This window comes from Aquarana catesbeiana, linkage group LG10 (assembly GCF_042186555.1).
Source record: "Aquarana catesbeiana isolate 2022-GZ linkage group LG10, ASM4218655v1, whole genome shotgun sequence".
Lineage (NCBI taxonomy): Eukaryota > Metazoa > Chordata > Amphibia > Anura > Ranidae > Aquarana > Aquarana catesbeiana.
This window is the reverse complement of record NC_133333.1, coordinates 11361490-11383596: the sequence shown is the minus strand read 5'-3', so window position 1 is coordinate 11383596 and position 22107 is coordinate 11361490. Positions and strand designations below refer to the sequence as shown.

The 22107-nt window shown below is 45.1% G+C and overlaps 1 protein-coding gene across 1 annotated transcript; it reads right to left on the bottom strand.

Annotated features, from left to right (window-relative positions):
- Positions 1–243: 243 nt before the first annotated feature.
- Positions 244–3298, bottom strand: LOC141110321 (uncharacterized). The gene is made up of 2 exons (XM_073601621.1): positions 2545–3298; positions 244–2279 (listed from the first exon to the last, which is right to left on the bottom strand). The coding sequence occupies exon 2, from the start codon at positions 1914–1916 to the stop codon at positions 765–767; it is 1152 nt and encodes a 383-aa protein (XP_073457722.1). The 5' UTR covers positions 1917–2279; positions 2545–3298; the 3' UTR covers positions 244–764.
- Between the last annotated feature and the right edge of the window lie 18809 nt (positions 3299–22107).

Below are 22107 nucleotides of genomic sequence, written 5' to 3'. Positions count from 1 at the left end.
TCTGTGCCGGGCCTTCTACCTTCTTATCCGCTAAAGGTACGTTAAGATTATGAAAGATTGTTCTGAGGCTGTTTAGATCAACTGGGGGCTCGTTGGGTTTCTCTACGAGTAGGAAGTCGTCTAAGTAATGGATCACTTTGACAGGACGCATGTTGTGAGAGAATCCAGGAAAGAGACTGAGCGAAAGTGTCGAATAGCCACGGGCTGCTTTTGGAGCCGAACTAGTATAGACCTTTCCATTTGATTCCGTGCCACCGCCATAGGCACGGATCAATTGGCAACAATTTGAATGCGTCCGAGATGTCTGTTTTAGACAACCAGGCGCCTGCTCCTGCGAGAATGATGGATTGAATAGCTGAGTCTACCGTTGAATATTTAAGTGTAAACTCTTCTGAAGGTATTAGGGAATTTAAACTGGGTATATGGGAACAATGAGGCGCGGACAAATCATAAACTAAACGAAGTTTATTTGAAAACTTGCCCTTCACAAGGCCGATAGGGCTGACTCTCCATACAGAAAAAGGTGATTGTGTAAAGGGGCCGATTATGTATCCCCGGTCTAGTTCTGTTTGCAGCAGGGTGGTGATGGTTTCCTCGTCGGTAGCGGCTGACAGCAGGTTTTTGCATTCGTGAGTTGTGTTTGGGAGTGTGATAAGTCCGGTGTGAAAGCCTGTCGTGAATCCCCGGATGAGAAAGGCTGCCAGTGAAGGTGTTGGGTGTGAGGCGAGGTAAAACGCGAGCCATCCGACGTGCACTCGGCTTAGTCATTCGGGTTTAGGCTGTTTCATAGCGCAAGCGTACCTGGGGTGAGCTTTGTGGCATGTGAGACAGACATGAAGTAGTTTGCAGTGGGGGAAGTTACAACCCCCAAAGTTGAAGTTATTGCATATGGCTGCTCCCCCTAGTGCCTGGATGGGTCGTCCTAATCTGTCTGCCTGAGCCGGCTGAGTAAATGCCGTTGAGTGACGAGTGACGCTGGGAAAGAAGGGAGGGTTGGGGGGGCGTCTGCCACCTGACTCGGAGCACCAGTTGGCCGTATGGGTGGACGACTGGCAGTTGGTACAGAGTGGGGAACGTAGGCCAGCGAAATGGCGACAGAACAGCTCTGTATCGATGGTACTCCAGTTGGTTTTTACTTGAAACTGGGAAAGTCTAGCTGCTGCTTTTGCTGAAAATGACCTGTGATAGTCATAAAAGGAGCATCCCCCATATTTATAACCTAGATCTACTATTGCGTGTAGGTATAGGTCCAGCTCCTCTCTCCTGTTGGGGTTGACCGTGCATAGCACGTCTCTGAACATGCCAAATGCTAGTACGAACTCCGCAATATTGAGTTTGCGGGTAAGCCTATGGTCTTTGGCCTTTAGGACGACGGAAACGTCTCCCCACGCATAGGACGTGTTTTCGGCTGGGTCGTGTACTGCGATGAGGAGGGATGCCAAGTTAATGTCCTTCCCATCCATGATGTCCTTCCTGATGCCTGCTGGGACGAGATGTGCGGGGAGGACGTAGGTATAGATGTCGGGCGTACCTGTAAGGAGAGGCATGGGGGTGGCGGTGGTTACTGTAGATGGTGAGGGTGCAGCTTGATGTACCTCCAGGGTTCCCACTCTTGTCTGGACATCAGTGACTGCTGCCGATAGTGTGGTCACCAAGGAGTGCAGCTGAGTGATTGCTGATGAGATTGACTGTAGTGATGCCTGGGTGCCCGATTGGGCTGCCGCTGGCGGAGGAAATAGCAAGCTGAAAAGCTCAGCTTTCCTAGCAGTCGCAGGGAAAGGTATTCCCCTGCGCCGTAGTTCAGCTGTAAGCTTGGGGATGGTCCAAGCTCTGAGAGACTGTAAGTCGTCGTTTGCTGAGTCTGCCCCAGGTGACGACGGGGTGGAGGCGAGGTCCTCGCTGCTGGCCTGCGACATGGTGTCCGCTGCCTTGAAGTCCTAGTAGTGGAGTTTTAGTTTTTTTGAGGTCGAGACTTGGGTCGACCGGGAAGCTGAGGAAGATACTGTCCACACCTGTTGCAGGATGGATCAACTGAAGAACTCTACTGACCTGAAAGGGGGAAGGGTTGGAGAAATCGATGAGTAGCCGTGTTGCTACGAAAGATGAATGGCTGTATGAAGCCATTTCGTAAATGTTTGCGGTGATTTACAAAGTAAAAGAGTTTTTTTTTTTTTTTTTTTTTTTGGAATGTGCGGTGGGGTTTTTTGCTGTGCCGGGGGTCTTGGATCACTGAGCCGGTATGCGACTGGGCTGGGATTGGTTTGAATGAAAGAAGCACGCTGTTGGTGAGTGCTTGTATGCTGAAGATCCGAATCGCAGAGCCGCTGTTTGCGACTGGACTCGAATCGGTCGGATGAAAGAAGCACACTGCTGGTGAGTGTTTGTATGCTGAAGATCCGAATCGCAGAGCCGCTGTTTGCGACTGGACTCGGATCGGTGGGATGAAAGAAGCACACTGTTGGTGAGTGCTTGTATGCTGAAGATCCGAATCGCAGAGCCGCTGTTTGCGACTGGACTTGGATCGGTGGGATGAAAGAAGCACACTTGTTGGTGAGTGCTTGTGTATGCTAAAGTTTTGAAGCATTGAGTCGCTTTTGCGACTGGACTCAGATCGGTCGGATGAAAGAAGCACACTGCTGGTGAGTGCTTGTATGCTGAAGATCCGAATCGCAGAGCCGCTGTTTGCGACTGGACTCGGATCGGTGGGATGAAAGAAGCACACTGTTGGTGAGTGCTTGTGTGCTGAAGATCTGAATCGCAGAGCCGCTGTTTTGCGACTGGACTCGGATCGGTGGGATGAAAGAAGCACACTGTTGGTGAGTGCTTGTGTATGCTGAGGATCCGAATCATTGAGCCGGTGTTGCGACTGGACTTGGATCGGTTGGTGATGTTTGTATTGCCAAGGATCCGAATCTTTAAGCCGGTGCTGCGACTGGACTCGGATCGGTTGGTGGAGTTCGTTTTGCAGAGGATCCAAATCTTTGCGCTGATTATGCGACTAGATTCAGATTGGTTGTGGACGTAAGGGGCTCGAATGAGGAACGGAGAAAGGCAGTAAGTACGGATGTGTGCGAATAACCGAGTAAGACCTACGAAGTTGTAGGTGGTTTACGAAGGGGAACATAAAGTAACGGTTCGGTAGCAGGAAAGCACTACCTGCGACAGTGAGTGTGGGACAATTGATAAAAACCTACGACCAATCTCGAAGGACATGCAGTGAGTTGGTAGAGTCGGCCTCTGCAATGCATCTGATATGAATCAGTTTGTAAAACATATTAAATTAATCCGATATAAATCGGTAGTAAGGTGTATCTGATACAAATTGGTTGTAGAGTGTATGCCATCCCTTACTGTGAAACTGAACACCTATCAACCACTCATCCCCCCAGGCTAATCAAGTGCAGAGAAGGCACCAGGTGGGCTCAACCACACCTCAATCAGCCACAGAAACCTATACAAACGATATATGCTGATCTCCTAATGAATGAGATGGCAACCCCATGGAGCATGAATTTTTTGACCAGTGAAGCCTATTGCGAGTGATATTGAGAACGACCGACAGTGACTGGAGGCTTGGGTCTACGAATGAATCGTATATTTGTCAGAAGGAACTTTACGAATGTACTATGCCTGTGCCGAATGATGTCGGGACATGAGCGACAACAACTCCGGGGCAGGTTTTTTCACAAAAGGGGTGCAGGATAAGAAGCATAATAAACCGCAAGATTTTGCACATGACATGAAAGTTTGGATACTACCTGCGACCGTGAGTGGGAACCGCCGACGAAGACCACGAATGAAAAGCCGGAGTGCACCTGCGATTGAATGCACAGACTGCCGAACGTGAGGTGAGCTGGGAAGAGTCAGCCCTGTGATGTGAGCTACCGCGCACTGGAACTGACACAGACCATTGTGGATGGTCTGGCTATATACCCTCCGGGCTCCTCCCATAATTTCAGGCCGGTAAACCGGCCTTCCTATATATATACATTATATTACCAAAAGTATTGGGACACCTGCCTGTACACACACATGAACTTTAATGACATCCTAGTCTTAGTTCGTAGGGTTCAATATTAGGTTGGCCCCACCCTTTGCAGCTGTAACAACTTCAACTCTTCTGGGAAGGCCGTCCACAAGGTTTAGGAGTGTGTCTATGGGAATGTTTGACCATTCTTCCAGAAGCGCATTTGTGAGGTCAGGCACTGATGTTGGATGAGAAGGCTCGCAGTCTCCGCTCTAATTCATCCGAAAGGTGTTCTATCGGGTTGAGGTCAGGACTCTGTGCAGGCCAGTCAAGTTCCTCCACCCCAAATTCGCTCATCCATTTCTTTATGGACCTTGCTTTGTGCACTGGTGCGCAGTCATGTTGGAACAGGAAGAGGCCATCCCCAAACTATTCCCACAAAGTTGGGAGCCTGAAATTGGTATGCTGACGCCTTAAGAGTTCCCTTCACTGGAACTAAAGGGGCCGAGCCCAACCCCTGAAAAAACAACCCCCACACCATAATCCCCCCTCCACCAAATGATTTGGACCAGTGCACAAACTTCCGGTTTCTCTACGGTTCATTTATTCACCAGGTTGCCGGCTCGGAACCATCCCCCTGCATGCTCAGGAGATACCTGTTTATCATCATTTTTTTCACCATTATCACAGACTTTTTGCTTGTGTTTGTTCACTTATTTGGACTTTCCATTTAACACTGGTTTGTTTTTTTACACTTGGTCCAATACATGTATATTGAGTGTTACCATTTCATTCACTATTATATATATTCACGCTGTATTTTTCTGGCTCATACCGAAATATCTGCTTTGAAGTCACTGTATTTTTAAAATTTTTTATTTGAATTATTATATATTCATTACTTTTTTCACGTAATTCTTAGCGCCACACTTTTTGAATTTTTTATGACCAGTGCACAAAGCAAGGTCCATAAAGACATGGATGAGCGAGTTTGGGGTGGAGGAACTTGACTGGCCTGCACAGAGTCCTGACCTCAACCCGATAGAATACCTTTGGGATGAATTAGAGCTGGGACTGCGAGCCAGACCTTCTCATCCAACATCAGTGCCTGACCTCACAAATGCTCTTCTGGAAGAATGGTCAAACATTCCCATAGACACACTCCTAAACTTTGTGGACGGCCTTCCCAGAAGAGGTGAAGCTGTTATAGCTGCAAAGGGTGGGCCAACTCAATATTGAACCCTACGGACTAAGACTGGGATGCCGTTAAAGTTCATGTGAGTGTAAAGGCAGGCGTCCCAATACTTTTGGTAATATACTCGCAGCAGAAGCCGATCAGCAAAGATGACCGCCGGCACCCACTGATCGTCAAGGAGAGACACAGGACAGCAGTGACAGCTGTCAGTGTAAATCTAGCCTAAGTTAATCACATGAGGATGGGGGGGAGGGGGGTAGAAGGAGATCTGTAAAGAGAAACAGCCTGCCCCTTTACATTGAATGTGCTTGCGGCGGTCGGCCTCCCGTGGCGGCAGTTGACGCCTCCGTAATACGGATATGGTGTCGCACTTCCGGCGTTTTGTACTTTTTAAAAGAGTAAATGTGATCCAGCGGTGGAAGTAAACGCATGTTCATTCTCACTGAGCACGGGATGCGAGTTTATAGGGGATGATAAATGAGCTGACGTTCCACTAGGGGGCGCCTCTGTTGGGTTTGGTTGGCAATGGGGAGTAGTGGTAGGAGCGGCTCCAGAGATGGATGAGCAGCTCATAAACACGTTCTCACCTCTCCGACCCGCTGGCCGGGCTCTGCTTCTGCGCTCAATCATTGGAAGAACACGCCATCCAAATGAAATGTGCGCCATCGCGTCTAAGCGACTCCACCATACCAGAGCCTCGGGGTGATACAACGTCATCAATGAAAGGCTCAGCCAGCCCAAGAGTGATATTTCACTTATAGATGGAGCCAGGTGAGGGGGTCAGCCCACCGGAGTCTTATATGTCATAGATAATCCAACAGTCCGGCCTTCCTGCCAGATTTATGGTGGGAACCCCTCATAATGGGCACAGCGGGTGTACAGACCCGGGAACTCAGCACAGGGATGGTGGGAACCCCTCAGGATGGGCACAGTAGGTGTACAGACCCGGGTCCTCAGCACAGGGATGGTGGAAACCCCTCCTAATGGGCACAGCAGGTGTACAGACCCGGGAACTCAGCACAGGGATGGTGGGAACCCCTCATAATGGGCACAGCGGGTGTACAGATCTGGGAACTCAGCATGGGGATGGTGGGAACCCCTCATAATGGGTACAGCGGGTGTACAGATCTGGATCCTCAGCACAGGGATGGTGGGGACCCCTCATAATGGGCACAGCGGGTCTACAGACCCGGGAACTCAGCACAGGGATGGTGGGAACCCCTCATAATGGGCACAGTAGGTCTACAGACCCGGGAACTCAGCACAGGGATGGTGGGAACTCCTCATAATGGGCAGAGCGGGTGCACAGACCCAGATGGGGAAGTTAAAGATGGGGGTGATAAGTGTGAAGGTGGGGGAAGGGGAGGGTTGATAAGTGGAGGAAGGTGGGGGGTAATAAGTGGGTATGGTGGGGGGAGGGGAGGGGTAATAAGTGGGTATGGTGGGAGAAGGGGAGGGGTAATAAGTGGGTATGGTGGGGGGGAGGGGAGGGGTAATAAGTGGGTATGGTGGGAGGAGGGGAGGGGTAATAAGTGGGTATGGTGGGGGAGAGGGGTGATAAGTGGGTATGGTGGGAGGAGAGGGGGGTAATAAGTGGGTATGGTGGGGGAGGGGTAATAAGTGGGTATGGTGGGAGGAGGGGAGGGGTAATAAGTGGGTATGGTGGGGGGGAGGGGTGATAAGTGGGTATGGTGGGAGGAGGGGAGGGGTAATAAGTGGGTATGGTGGGGGGGAGGGGTGATAAGTGGAGGAAGGTGGGGGGTGATAAGTGGGTATGGTGGGGGGAGGGGAGGGTTGATAAGTGGGTATGGTGGGGGGAGGGGAGGGTTGATAAGTGGGTATGGTGGGGGGAGGGGAGGGGTGATAAGTGGAGGAAGGTGGGGGGTGATAAGTGGGTATGGTGGTGGGGGGTAATAAGTGGGTATAGTGGGGGGGAGGGGTAATAAGTGGGTATGGTGGGGGGAGGGGAGGGTTGATAAGTGGGTGTGGTGGGGGGAGGGGAGGGGTGATAAGTGGAGGCAGGTGGGGGTAATAAGTGGGTATGGTGGTGGGGGGTGATAAGTGGGTATGGTGGGGGGGAGGGGTAATAAGTGGGTATGGTGGGAGGAGGGGAGGGGTAATAAGTGGGTATGGTGGGGGGGAGGGGTGATAAGTGGGTATGGTGGGAGGAGGGGAGGGGTAATAAGTGGGTATGGTGGGGGGAGGGGTGATAAGTGGAGGAAGGTGGGGGGTGATAAGTGGGTATGGTGGGGGGAGGGGAGGGTTGATAAGTGGGTATGGTGGGGGGAGGGGAGGGTTGATAAGTGGGTATGGTGGGGGGAGGGGAGGGGTGATAAGTGGAGGAAGGTGGGGGGGTGATAAGTGGGTATGGTGGTGGGGGGTAATAAGTGGGTATGGTGGGGGGGAGGGGTAATAAGTGGGTATGGTGGGGGGAGGGGAGGGGTGATAATCATCCTTTGTGTTCCTGATTCTCTCTGTAGAAGATGGAGAATCTGATTTATGGGGACAATAAGCCTTTTGCATTCACAGAACTTTCACAAGAACATCTCTGCCGAGGTGACCGGAGTCTATCACTCCAGCCCAGAATTCCCGGCCAAGTCACCGCCGCCTGCCAAGGCTCATTTCATAAATAACATTGGGACTCTGAGAAGTATTGTCCAGGAGGATGCTGGGAACTCGCAGCTGATCTATTCTCACGCCTCACAATTTTTTGCCATAATTTCTATATATAAGTGTGGAGCTCACTTGGACAGAGTCCATCGCTGGCTTCTGGATGCTTTTCGGAGTCTTGGGTGTCATCTAGCTCTTTTCTCCCCAGTCTCCTCTGCAAAGCTGATAAAACAACCCGCGTTCTGCAAGGTGGGCTTCCAGGTATCTCGTTCCTTTCAGGAGTCCTCGTTTAATTAACCCCTTATGCCACAAACTGCGACTGGGGCAATAAAAAAAAAAAATTGTCTGGAATATCCAAAAAAAAAAAAAAGCCACACTGGGTTTGTTTTACATGACAAAGCATTTGTCACTTCGGTCACCTCCCCCCCCCCCCCCCCCAATTTGTGATTGGACAAAGAAGGAGGAGCAGAGGACTGAACTCATCACTCTCCTCCTCATCCTGGTTCTGGGCACATGTGCTCTGCCGGATACCTGATTGGCTCATAGGTACTTATCAGTAAAGCTCGGTCACCTCCCCTCCCCCAACTTGTGATTGGACAGAGAAGGAGAAGCAGTGGACTGAGCTCATCACTCTCTTCTGCAGGATAAGTGTTTTTTCAACTAGGGGTGTACTGACTTTTGTTGCCAGTGGTTTAGATATTAATGGCTGTGTGTTGAGTTATTTTGAGGGGACAGCAAATTTACACTGTTATACAAGCTGTACACTCACTACTTTACATTGTAGACAAGTGTCATTTCTTCAGTGTTGTCACATGAAAAGATAGAAGAAAAGATTTACAAAAAAAGTGAGGGGTGTACTTACTTTTGTGAGATACTGTATAACCCAAACATATTCTGAAAAAAATGACTGGGTAAATGTTACAATAATGTATAATGTACCGAAAATAATTCAGTCCAAATTTAATTATTGCTGCCAGCATTCCAGTGATGGGGCGCCCCCTATCTACAGGCTGCTATCGTGCCCGGTCATGAACCTTTTTGAAATTCTAGACCCCAATATTCCTCTCCTCTTCTCACACGATGCGGCGTTTGTAGCGCCTCCGTAGCGCCAAGCCCTTTGAACGCCTCCTCCGTGGCCTCAGGGTCCCATGGAAAGGCCGCGCTGATGGAACTCCAAGATACTGGAAGTATGTTGGGGGTGGGGGGGGGGTGGAACTGTTTTAAATTTCGGCGAGCCAATAAAATTTTTAATTCTGCACAGCTGCTGAGAATCAGCCTCTGTCTTTCTGTAGAGCAATCTCCTCCAAATAAAAAAATAAACACACATACACATATTTGTTTTTAAAATAAATGTTTTTTTTTTTATTTTTTTATCCCATGCAGTTTAAATTTGGATCCTAGTTTCGCTCCTCATTCCTCAGTTTAATGATGAAGTGCAATGGAGTAAAAACTTATTCTGAGTTATTGTTGGGTTAACCACTTAAGGACCAGGCGTTTTCTGGCACTTTTTGTTTAAAATCTGTATTTTTTGCTAGAAAAAGAAAAAGCACAATATATAACCCAATTTTTTGGTAAAGTATAAAAGACGATGTTATGCTGAGTAGATGGATACCTAACATATCACAGTTTAAAATTCCGAACGCTCGTGGAATGGCGACAAACTACGGTGCTTAAAATTCTTCATAGGCCACCCTTCAAAAATTTTTTTACAGGTTAGCAGTTTAGAGTTACAGAAGAGGTCTGGCACTAGAATTATTGCTCTCGCTCTGTTTGCGAACGATACCCCACATGTGTGATGCGAACACCGTTTACATATGTGTGTGTGACTACTGCACGCAAGCTCGGAGCAATGGGGGCACTTTAAAAAAAAAAAAAGTTTTTTAATTTTTTTATTTGTTTATTTTTTTTACACTGTCCCATTACTTTTTCTTTTTTTTTTTAAGCACTTTTTTTCCTATCACAAGGAACATCCCTTGTGATAGAAGGGATGACAGGACCTCTTTATGGAGAGATCTGGGGTCTGTAAGAGGAGAGATCTGGGGTCTTCTATCACATCCCTTGTGATAGAAGGGATGACAAGTCCTCTTTATGGAGAGATATGGGGTCTGTAAGAGGGGAGATCTGGGGTCTGGGGTCTTCTATCACATCTCTTGTGATAAAAGGGGTGACAGGTCCTGTTTATGGAGAGATCTGTGGACTGTAAGAGGGGAGATCTGGGGTCTGTGGTCTTTTATCACATCCCTTGTGATAGAAGGGATGACAGGTCCTCTTTATGGAGAGATCTGGGGTCTGTAAGGGGGGAGATCTGGGGTCTGGGGTCTTCTATCACATCCCTTGTGATAGAAGGGATGACAGGTCCTCTTTATGTCGAGATCTGGGGTCTGTAAGAGGAGATATCTGGGGTCTGGGGTCTTCTATCACATCCCTTCTGATAGAAGGGATGACAGGTCCTCTTTATGGAGAGATATGGGGTCTGTAAGAGGGGAGATCTGGGGTCTGGGGTCTTCTATCACATCTCTTGTGATAGAAGGGATGACAGGTCCTCTTTATGGAGAGATCTGGGGTTTGTAAGGGGGAGATCTGGGGTCTGGGGTCTTCTATCACATCTCTTGTGATAGAAGGGGTGACAGGTCCTCTTTATGGAGAGATATGGGGTCTGTAAGAGGGGAGATCTGGGGTCTTCTATCACATCCCTTGTGATAGAAGGGATGACGGGTCCTGTTTATGGAGAGATCTGGGGTCTATAAGACTCCAGATCTCTCCTCTACATTTGAAAGCATAAAAATAAAATGTAAAAAAGCAATGCTTTTCAAACACACTTTTTTTAAATTTGAATGCAAAAAAAAAATATATAACCCAATTTTTTTGGAAAATGTCACACAGTATTTGCGCATCGTTTTTTCCAAAAACAATTTTTTGGGAAAAAAATACACCTTTTTGAATATTATAGCAAAAAAAAAAGAAAAGAAAAAGAAATTATTTTGGCAAAATATAAAAGAGGATGTTACGCCAAGTAAACAGATACCAAACATGTCACTCTTTAAAATTACACACACCTGTGCAACGGACAAAACGGGCAAAAAAAAATGTAAATTTTGCTATTCATAGCAAAATATAAAAACCTTTACAGTTACCACTTTAGATTTCCAGAGGAGGTCTGGTGTTAGAATTACTGCCCATGATTGCGGTAATGCCTGACATGTGTGGGACGATCGCAAATTGAATTCTCACTGGAATCTGAATAGTTTTTTGGGTCATTTGTGTTTTATTCATCAATAAAAACACAACTGATAAATAATGTATAAATAAAATGTATTAATAAAATAAACAATTTTAAAAGAAGCATACAATTAAAAAATATAATCAACATTACATTTTTATTATATGCATTTTTAAATAGTTTTATTTTATTTTAGTTATACTTTTTTTTTTTTTTTTTCTTTTTACAATTACAATCCTGGGAGCATTGTGGTTTAGTTTAAAGAGACAGCACAGCAGTAATCGCCTCCTTTCAGACAGCCTGTCTCTTATTGAATCCTCAGATGGAGACCTGCAGGGGAAGGAGGAGAGATGGGGAGGAGTCAATGCCTCATTTAGAGGTTTTTTGCATCAAAAGAATGAGGAGGGTCTGGGAACATATAAAAAAAGGACACCACCTGCTGGCCAGAAATAAATACTACATACTATAGTATTTATATTTAAACCTATTTCTAGAAGTACTTTAAATAGTAGGGACAGGTTCACTTTGATGTTGCCGTAGTTTACCGTATGGCAGAGATTTAAATCAGCAGACCGTCTCTTCCATCTCTCGGGGACTCTATCCGTGAGATCTCTACATTAGGTGTCTGGGTTCCCATCATCCCTTTGCTTAGTTCCTAGGTTTTTGTACATGCTGAGCTCCTTATGACGGGTTCCAACCATCCCTGCACCGAGTTTCCAGGTCTGTGTAACTACTGTGAGTTTCTGGTTCTGTACACCCGCTGTGCCCATTATGAGGGGTTCCCATCATCCCTGTGCTGAGTTCCCGGCTCTGTACACCCGCTGTGCCCATTATGAGGGGTTCCCACCATCCCTGTGCTGAGTTCCCGGGTCTGTACACCTGCTGTGCCCATTATGAGGGGTTCCCACCTTCCCTGTGCTGAGTTCCCGGGTCTGTACACCCCCTGTGCCCATTATGAGGGGTTCCCACCATCCCTGTGCTGAGTTCCCGGCTCTGTACACCCCCTGTGCCCATTATGAGGGGTTCCCACCATCCCTGTGCTGAGTTCCCGGCTCTGTACACCCGCTGTGCCCATTATGAGGGGTTCCCACCATCCCTGTGCTGAGTTCCCGGCTCTGTACACCCGCTGTGCCCATTATGAGGGGTTCCCACCATCCCTGTGCTGAGTTCCCGGGTCTGTAACACCTGCTGTGCCCATTATGAGGAGTTCCCACCACCCCTGTGCTGAGTTCCTGGTTCTGTACACCTGCTGTGCCCATTATGAGGGGTCCCCACCATTCCTGCTGCAAGATTTTTTTTATGCCTGGAGTTGGGCTTTAAAAGTGCATAAAGCAAAAGAAAAAAAAAAAAAACTTGAAACATAATAACAACCAGATGCCGGCACATAAAACTATAATGAGCGCTTGCAACGTCGGATTTAATACAAACAAGAACCGATGCTGAATTTCATTCAGGCTTACACATAAAAAGTAAATTTATTTCAGAATGAAAGTTCTCTCCTTAAACAAAACGCCAAATGCCAAGGGGCCCCCCCGGTGTTGGCGTTTGGCATGAAGTGGCACAAATCCTGTGTTTATTCATCCAATCAGCAGCTCAGCCTTCAGGGTTAGAACGCGGCCTGCACCTTTTTGTTTTCTAAGAAAAGATGCAAAGTTTCCGTGTGGACTCAGGTGACTCCCCTCAGGGCGCCGAGGGAGGGAAAAGTCACACAAAGTTTGGCAAATAAAATTTTGGTTGTAGATCAAAAAAATTTTTATTAAGTTTTACAAGCAGCTCAAAGCGACTTGGGACAAAAGGATGAGATCATAAAGGACGTTGGATGGGACTAGTTAGGATCTGAGGGGCATTGCGCAATCATTATTTGCCATTTTTTATTTGTATACAAAGATCTTTTCAAAGGATACAATAATAATAATAATGATACTTTTTACAATGTTTCTTTTTTATCCTAGCAGGGTGTTTGTGGTGTCGGCCATCAGTCAGGGCTGGAAGTATGGAGTTTACTTCTTATTGGCCAACGTAAGCGAATAAAGACGCAAGCTTTCGAAATGCCTGACAAAGAGATCTAAGGCTCCATTCACAACTCCACTGCAAGTCGCCTGAAATCAAACGCCTGAAGATCAAAGAAGTTCTGGAGCTTTTTTTTTTTTTGTGTAGCTCGAATCGGGCAGATTTGTGCGTTTTTGAAGCATTTTTTTCTTCCATAGAAATGCATGGAAAGGCTTGATTTGAGCATTTTAGTGTGTTTTGTCCCACATTTTTAGCATTTTTTTTCTGCTCAAATGCATAATTAAATGAAAATAAATAATAATAATAAAAATAAACACATTAATAAAATACTTAAATAATAAAATAATAATAATAAAAAAAACCTAACCCCAACCTGTAAGCCTAATATTAACCGTAACCTTAATCCTAAACCCTAACCCTAATATTAACCCCTAACTAGACATGTGCAATTCGTTTAGTTCCGAATTCGTTTTTTTAACAAATTTCGACAAATTCGTTAATTTGGAAATATCCAAATTAATGAAAACCCAAATTTTTCTGAACTTTTATTATTATTATTATTATTATTATTTATTATTAATTTGTTCCTTTGCATTTGTTTAGATGCGGCATTTGTCATTTTGGATAATAATATGTTACTTCGGATAAATTTGTATACGTTACGTTCACTAACAGCCAAATTTGATAGGAAATTCCAATACCTATAATTTAATAGTTAGTTATTATTAGTTAGTTAGCTACTTATTGTTTCGAATTTTCGGATTTTCTTTCTTATTTTCGAATTTACGATTTTACAAATTGCGATCGAATGACCCAAAAATGAAAAAAAAAAAAAAACAAATGACATGAAAACGAAAACAAACAAATTTTTCGGCAGTGCACATGTCTATCCCTAACCCTATTAACCCCTAAAATTAATCCTAAACCCTAACCCTAATATTAACCCCTAACACTAATATTAACCCCAATCCTAAACCCTAACCCGAATATTAACCACTAATACTAACCAGTAACCTTAATCCTTAAACCTAATAACCCCTAACTCTAACATTAACCCCTGCCCCAAATATTAACCCCTAACCCTAATAACCCTAACTCTAATATTAACCCCTAACACTAATATTAACCCATAACCTTAATCCCAAACCATAACCCCTAACCCTAATATTAACCCCTAATACTAATATTAACCCATAACCCTAATGCATGGAAAGGCTTGATTTGAGCATTTTAGTGTGTTTAACCCCTAATACAGTGGGGACGGAAAGTATTCAGACCCCCTTAAATTTTTCACTCTTTGTTATATTGCAGCCATTTGCTAAAATCATTTAAGTTCATTTGTTTCCCTCATTAATGTACACACAGCACCCCATATTGTACACACAGCAACCCATATTGTACACACAGCACCCCTTATTGACAGAAAAACACAGAATTGTTGACATTTTTGCAGATTTATTAAAAAAAGAAAAACTGAAATATCACATCAATATCACATAAAACACAAAAAAATGTTCTGGAAGCGTTTCTGCATGCACACAACGTGTTTTTAATGCATTCTGGTGTGTTTTTGTTGTGTTTTTTTATGCATTTGCAGTTGCATTCCAGGTGTTTTTTTCTTGTTTTGTACTGGGTTCCAGTGCAATTTTGATGCGTTTAACTGCGATCCAGTACAGCTCTGTGAAGGAAAATCCCTGGTGTAGATCATAATGGAAGGATTTATTTAAAAATGTAGCATACTAACATCAAGGCAGATGTGTACAAATGAAAAAACATGTGATCACAAGGATTTCCAAAGAGTGCAATGTTGGTGGAGCTGACCCACTGCCCACTGACGCGTTGCGTCCAAGAAGACATCATCTGGGGTATGGGCCAGCCCCCCCACACTGCGTATATATATATATATATATATATATATATATATATATATATATATATACATTTGCACTTATTGTTGGTGTAAGCCAATACTAAAGCCTCATACACACGTTTGGACTTTATACAAACTTTCACTTGGATTTCTGTACAAAGAGCGTTGGCCGTGAACTTGTTAAGCATACACACGGCAGGACTTTTTAGGCAACAAACGCGAACTTAGTGACGTTTCAACGTACTGCAGACACTTTAAAAGAGGACGTTCAATTCTCCGGCGCCACCCTTTGGTCAACTTCTGTATTGTCTGATCTTTTGCATTGGTTCTGAGCATGCATGTTTATACTTTGTACTAAAGTCCGATGGTTTTGTGTACACACGATCGGACTCGCCGACGTCAGACTTTTGTTGCCGACAAGTTTGTCTGTTCACACAGCCAACATTTGTTCGATGAAAACCAAAAAGTTTGTCCGATGGAGCGTACACACGGTCGGATGTTGCCTTAAAACAGCTAATTTGCATGTTTGTTGTCAGTCCGATCGTGTGTACAGGCCTTAATAGTTACACAGCACATTATATATGTTTTGCACTAACATTGTTGGAATTTTATATATGCAGTGGAACCTTGGTTAACGCGGTTAACAAGCGTTTTGAAAGATGAGCAACTTTTTTTTTTTTTTTTTTAAATCCTGACTCAGTTTGCGAGTGTTGTCTCGGAAAATGAGCAGAATCCAAGCTAATGTGGTGTGCAGTACCACATTTGGCCAGAGGTGCGGGGGCGCCGGTGACACTGGAAACGGTTCGGAGCCGTTCGGAAATACTCGGAATCACTCGGAAATACTCAATTTCCTGAGTGTTTCTAAGCCTTTACGAGGGTTTCTGAGTTAAGCCGAGCTGTCCCCGAGTACCGTATATACTTGAGTATAAGCCGAGTTTTTCAGCACATTTTTTTTGTGCTGAAAATGCCCTCTTATACTTGAGTCAAGCACGATTCTGCAGCAGAGAATGACATTTTTAGAACTGACTTTGGGGCCCCATAACTTGGGGCCGCTTGGTGCTAGGAACCCCAAGTTTGGTGTGCAAACGCAGTGGAACTAGTACTACAACATATCCAGCTGGGGTTCCTAGCACCAAGTGGCCCCGAGATACGGGGCCCCAAAGTCAGTTCGGAAAATGGCAAGCGCTTTTCTGCAGCAGAAAATGACATTTTCCGAACCGATTTTGGGGCCCTGTATCTCGGGGCCACTTGGTGCTAGGAACCCCAGCTTTGGTATTGTTGTAGTGCTACTGGGTTTGCACACCAAATTTGGGGTTCCTAGCACTAAGTGATCCTAAAAATACGGGGCCCCACATTCTGTCCACTGTGTCCATCTGCAGCAATGTCATTTCGGGACCCTTTGGGTCCAGAGACCCCAAATTTTGGCTGCAGCTAGGGGGGCACCTAGGAACCCTCAACTACTATGGGCACAGTGAGGCTGCAAATGGGCATTTTTGACCCCCTTTTCCACTTACAGTAGCTGCGCATTTCTCACCCTAGGCTTATACTCGAGTCAATATGTTTTGCCAGTTTTTTGTGGTAAAATTAGGTGCCTCGGCTTATATTCGGGTCGGCTTATACTCAAGTATATACGGCATTTCCGAGACTCTCCGGTGCCCCCCCCACCTCTGGTAACTTGTGGTATTGCATGCAATAGAAGTCAATGCGGAAAGAATTATCTTCGTTTCCATTGACTTCTATGGGGAAACTCGCTTTGATATGCGAGTGCTTTGGATTACAAGCATTCTCCTGGAACGGATTAGGCTCATAATCCAAGGTTCCACTGTACATTATTTGTGGGTTCACATTTAGCCACGTCTCACATATAGCGCTGCACTTTTTTACTCTTCGTTATTCGCACAATTTGTCAGATTGTAGTGCTAGCAGCTTCTTGTTATATGGTAGCGCGGTAATTCTTATTTAATTTCATTTACGTTGTGACACTTATCGGTCCCCCTTCATCATTGGAGGATGGATGTTCTTGAGTATAGAACCACTCGTCCTTTCAATACGGATGGTGTTTTTGTCACCATAGGTACTGAAACTGAACTAGGTGGGCTATTCCTCAGATTGAAAAATTTGATGGTAACAGAATTATGTCTTGAATGGGAACAATATATTAACCATATACCGACCAGCCACTATATATATACGTCATTTCTTTGAAGGTGGATATCTCAGTAACGGCAGCAGCTGCTGCCACAATCAAGGTTTCCATCTTTAGGGCCGGTGTTTCTGTGTACGATAATGGTGGTCTGTGTGGCGGATTTGCCGCAAGATCACCGTTATCAGCGGCGGGAGAGGTGCCACCCCCCTCCCGCCGCTCTCCCGTGCCCTCCGCCGCTTACCGGAGCTGTCGGTAGCGGCGGAGGCGATCGGGACCTGTCACATCCATGGTATGGAGACGAGTGAGGGGAAGATGGCCCCCACCCGTCTCCATACCATAGGAGGGCGGAAGCGACGTCATAACGTCAGCTCCGTCCATACGTCTTAAAGGCATATTTTTTTGTTGTCACTTTTTTCAAATGACATTTTTTTTTTTTTTTGCATTTACTGTAAGTCCAAATATGAGATCTGAGGACTTTTTGACCCCAGATCTTATAGTTAAAAGGGCCTGTCATGCTTTTTTCTATTACAAGGGATGTTTACATTCCTTGTAATAGGAATAATAGTGATCCAAATTTTTTTTTTTTTTAAAAACAGTGAAAAAATAAATAAAATAAAGTAAAATAAATAAGAAAACAAAAAAGACATTTTTTTAAAGCGCCCCGTCCTGATGAGCTCGCGCGCAGAAGCGAACGCATACGTGAGTAGAGCCCACATATGAAAACGACCAGTAGAGCGAGAGCAATAATTCTAGCACTAGACCTCTGTAACTCAAAACATGCAACCTATAGAATTTTTTAAACGTCGCCTATGGAGATTTTTAAGGGTAAAAGTTTGACGCCATTCCACAAGCGATTTTGAAGCGTGACATGTTGGGTATCAATTTACTTGGCGTAACATTATCTTTCACAATATAACAAAAATTGGCTAATTTTACTGTTGTCTTATTTTTTTATTCAAAAAAGTGATCTTTTTCCAAAAAAAAGTGCGCTTATAAGACCGCTGCGCAAATATGGTGCGAAAAAAAGTATTGCATTGGCCACCATTTTATTCTCTAGGGTGTTAGAAAAAAAAATAATATATAATGTTTGGGGGTTCTAAGTAATTTTCTAGCAAAAAAACCTGTTTTAACATGTAAACACCTAAAATCCAAAACGAGGCCGGTCCTTAAAGCGGAAGTAAACCCATCCATAAAACAGTTACCTTTCCGGCATGTGCCGGAAATGTAACACTCCCATTGGTTGTGCTCTCAACCAAACTGTAAAACCATCCAATGGCCGGTGTCATAACTGATCACATGTGCAGCCTCATGGCAGTTCTAGATTAAACAGAGGCCAAGATGGCGGCTTCCTTGGCTGAAAACGATAGGAGGGTTTACTTCCACTTTAAGTGGTTGGAACGTATGGTCCCTAGAGGTTTAGGCTGGGATGTATATCCTCAGCAAAGTGACTGAAACAGAGACTTGGTTTAGGTATTTCAATGAAGCCGGGATCCATTTTTTAAGCTTTTTGGTTGATAAAAAACGGAAGAGATTAACTACTATAGATAAAGAGATTTAAGAGAATAAAGAGAAACTTTCACCCCATAAAGCTACAGCAGAATATACTTCCCTTTCTACTAATTTGAGGAATCATTTAGAAACAAAGGAATGAGAACAGAGAACAAAGAATCAAAAGAAATATACTCGGGATATATATGATTACAAAACAAGCTTAATAAAAAGAAACAGTTGGGACTTTAAATGAGAATTTGAACAAATAGAACAAATGCCTCCATCCCTATTGTATGGAAAAAGGGGGGAGAATGTGGGACTTTATTTCAAATTAATGCAGCCAAGGAGATAACACGACAGGGTGTGCCTGGTGTTGGTTCTTATCAATCATGTACTACCCACCATACAGACCCTGTCGTGTTATCTCCTTGGCTGCATGATTCTTATAAAGTCCCACATTCTCCTCCCTTTTTCTATAAAACAAGTTTATTTTTTAGTTGGCAGAAAAATGATAATACGCCTCCTAATACAAGTGAAGAAATATCAGAAATGGAGACCTCAAATACTGTTATGCCGGTCGCTGAAAAGAGCCCTGCTCAGAGACCCACTCAACCCCCTAGACAAGGGAAGTCTGAGTATTATGGTACTCCTAATGGCCCTAGGATTAGACACCCCAGTTTCTCAGTTACTCCTACCAACCATTATCACAATAGAGGGACACGTTCCAACAATGGTGGAGGGTAGAGGTCCATCTAGGAATAGGGGTTAGAGGTTACCAATAAGTCACCAATTGGGCCCCTCAACATCACAACAATCACAGATACCAGGGTTCACCTCCTGGGTGGAATGGTAGTTACGGTGATCATTACCACGATAACCACCATCCTCGGAGGTCACCAATACGAACCTATAATCGCTTCTCGCCACTCAGAGATGAGTATCCACATGAGCCACACAACAACACCTACTTATGTATGGGGAGAGATGACGATCATCATGTCAGATCCCCATTCAATTACAATCAGAATAACCCTGCCCAATTCCAAAGTGGGGGTTTTCCCAGGGAAAAACAAAGCCACAAACGAGGCCCAGAAGCAAGCGAGGCTCCCGAGGGGGGCGGCGCATCCAATGGCGTCACTAGGGGGGCCAGAGGGGGCCCTGCCCCCCTCAACATTATGCTGTGCCCCACCATGTGCCCCCCCAATTTAAAAAAAATTATTTTTTTTTTACAAAAAGGCAATGTCTAAGAGGGAGAGCGTCCCCAGTCAGCTCCTGCGGGTGATTGCTCCCCCCTCCCTCTGCTCGCTGACATTGTATAATGTGAGCGCTCACACAACCACGGCCGCCCGATCTGCTCCTTCCCCTGCATCCTTATTGGCAGGGAGAAGAGCGAGTTGCAGGAAGTACTCACCCAGGACTTTCAGTTACTGAAAAAACAGACTGATTTCTCCCGTCCTTAGGACAGGAGAACCAGCCTGTAAATTCCAAGAGATGCCAGACCAGCGCTGTCAATAGCAGGGGCAGGACAGCAAGAGGAGGCTGGGGAACCCCACAGTGGCAGAACACCAAGAAAAGACAACCTTTGCAACCCTGATAGTTCTCCCACTGCTTTGGACCCTTATATTTTCTTGGTATGCTGGTGACATATATCTCTTGTTTTCTGCCACCCTGGGGGGGGCCCAATACAGTATGCGTCGCACATCCAAAGGAAAAGAACGTAAGAGGCAAAGGCATTTTTAATCTTAGTCAAATTCAATTAGCAGATGCTGAACTTTAGATAAAGGACTGAAATCTGTCCCCCCTAAGAAATTGAATAAATTTGATCCATTTATCAATGTACATAAGTATATACGTAAATTAAAGATACAGAGAAATTTTATCACCACTCCTTTTAGACAACAACCTACAGATGTATCTGGAGGTACTGTTCATTCAGGCCTCTCAAATCCTTCTCTTTTCAATCCTCCAGGCCCTATATTGCTCCTTCCATTAATGTTTTTCGTGACTTAGTCTTGAAGGACCTGGATCAATTGCCCATTAAAAGAATACATGAACACTCTGATATTAGAAGAAGTCTCAAACAGTTATGTGAAAGGAAAGAATTGATTATTCATCCCACAGATAAGGGAGGTGGCATTGTGATACTGGATAAAAATGACTATCACAATTCAGGTTACTTAATGATGCGAACACTTATAGCCAACTCCAGAGAGACCCCACTACTTGTTACTAGAAGGAATTACTGGAATAAATTGAAAAAGGTTTAGGGGTGGGGATTCTGGACAAAAAGGAAAGAGCATATCTGGTACCACTTGCTTCACAGGATCCTTGTTACGGACTACCTCCCCAAGGTACATAAAGATCCTGTACACCCTCCCAGACGTCCTATAGTCCGCGGGATCAATTCTGTTACATCTCGCATAGGGCGGTACGTAGATTTTCATTTACAACCCTTAGTCCCCTCTTATCTAAAGGACACTAAAGATACAGTGGAACCTCAGTTTGCCAGTAACGCGGTTAACGAGGTGGGGGGCGCCGGAGCCGAACAGCGCCGATCGTTGGCGTTTGGAAATGCACGGAAAGGCCAGGGGACAGTTCGGCTGACCTCGGCATACCTCTGAAAGGCTCGTGAACGGAGTCTTTCTGAGGTTTGCCGAGGTCAGCCGAAGTGTGCTCGGGCCTTTTCTGCCGTTTCCGAGGCTCTCCGGCTTCCCGGAGAGCCTCGGCCACATGCGGTATTGCATCCCATTGAAGTCAATGCGGAACAAATTATTTTCATTTCCATTGACTTCAGTGGGAAAACTCGCTTTGATATGCGAGTACTTTGGATTACGAGCATACTCTTGGAAAGGGTTATGCTCGTAATCCGAGGTTCCACTGTACTATTAGAATGTTATGCCGCGTACACACGGTCGGACTTTATGGCAGACTTTGCCCGGCGGACTTTTCAACGGACTTTACGATGGACTTTGTGAATGAACGGACTTGCCTACACACAATCCACCAAAGTCCGTCGAATTCGTACGTGATGACGTACGACCAGACTAAAACAAGGAAGTTCATAGCCAGTAGCCAATAGCTGCCCTAGCGTGGCTTTTTGTCCGTCGAACTAGCATACAGACGAGCGGACTTTTCGACCGTACTCAATTTCAATGGATTGATTTAAAACATGTTTCAAATCTAAGTCCGTCCAACTTTTCAGAAAACAAAGTCCGCTGGAGCCCACACATGATCGAATTGTCTGACGAAATCCAGTCCGCCGGGCAAAGTCTGCCGTAAAGTCCGCTCGTGTGTACGCGGCATTAGAGAACATTGATTATCATGGTGACTATCTGCTTGTAATGGCAGATGTTGCTGACTTATATACTTGCATTCCCCACCATTTCGGGTTTGCAGCCGTAAGGCACTATCTGTCTAAAGATATATAAAAATCAATATGTGGTGTTGCGCTCTAGTGAATGGTGACTCGCTACCATAGATAAAGTGGACTGGATTAGACGGGCACCGGAAGTGACGTCAGGCCACGAGCTCGCTGCTCGTTTTTTTTATCTCGTTCTTTACTTGTTTAATATGTGAGTACCTTTTAAGCTGTAACCCC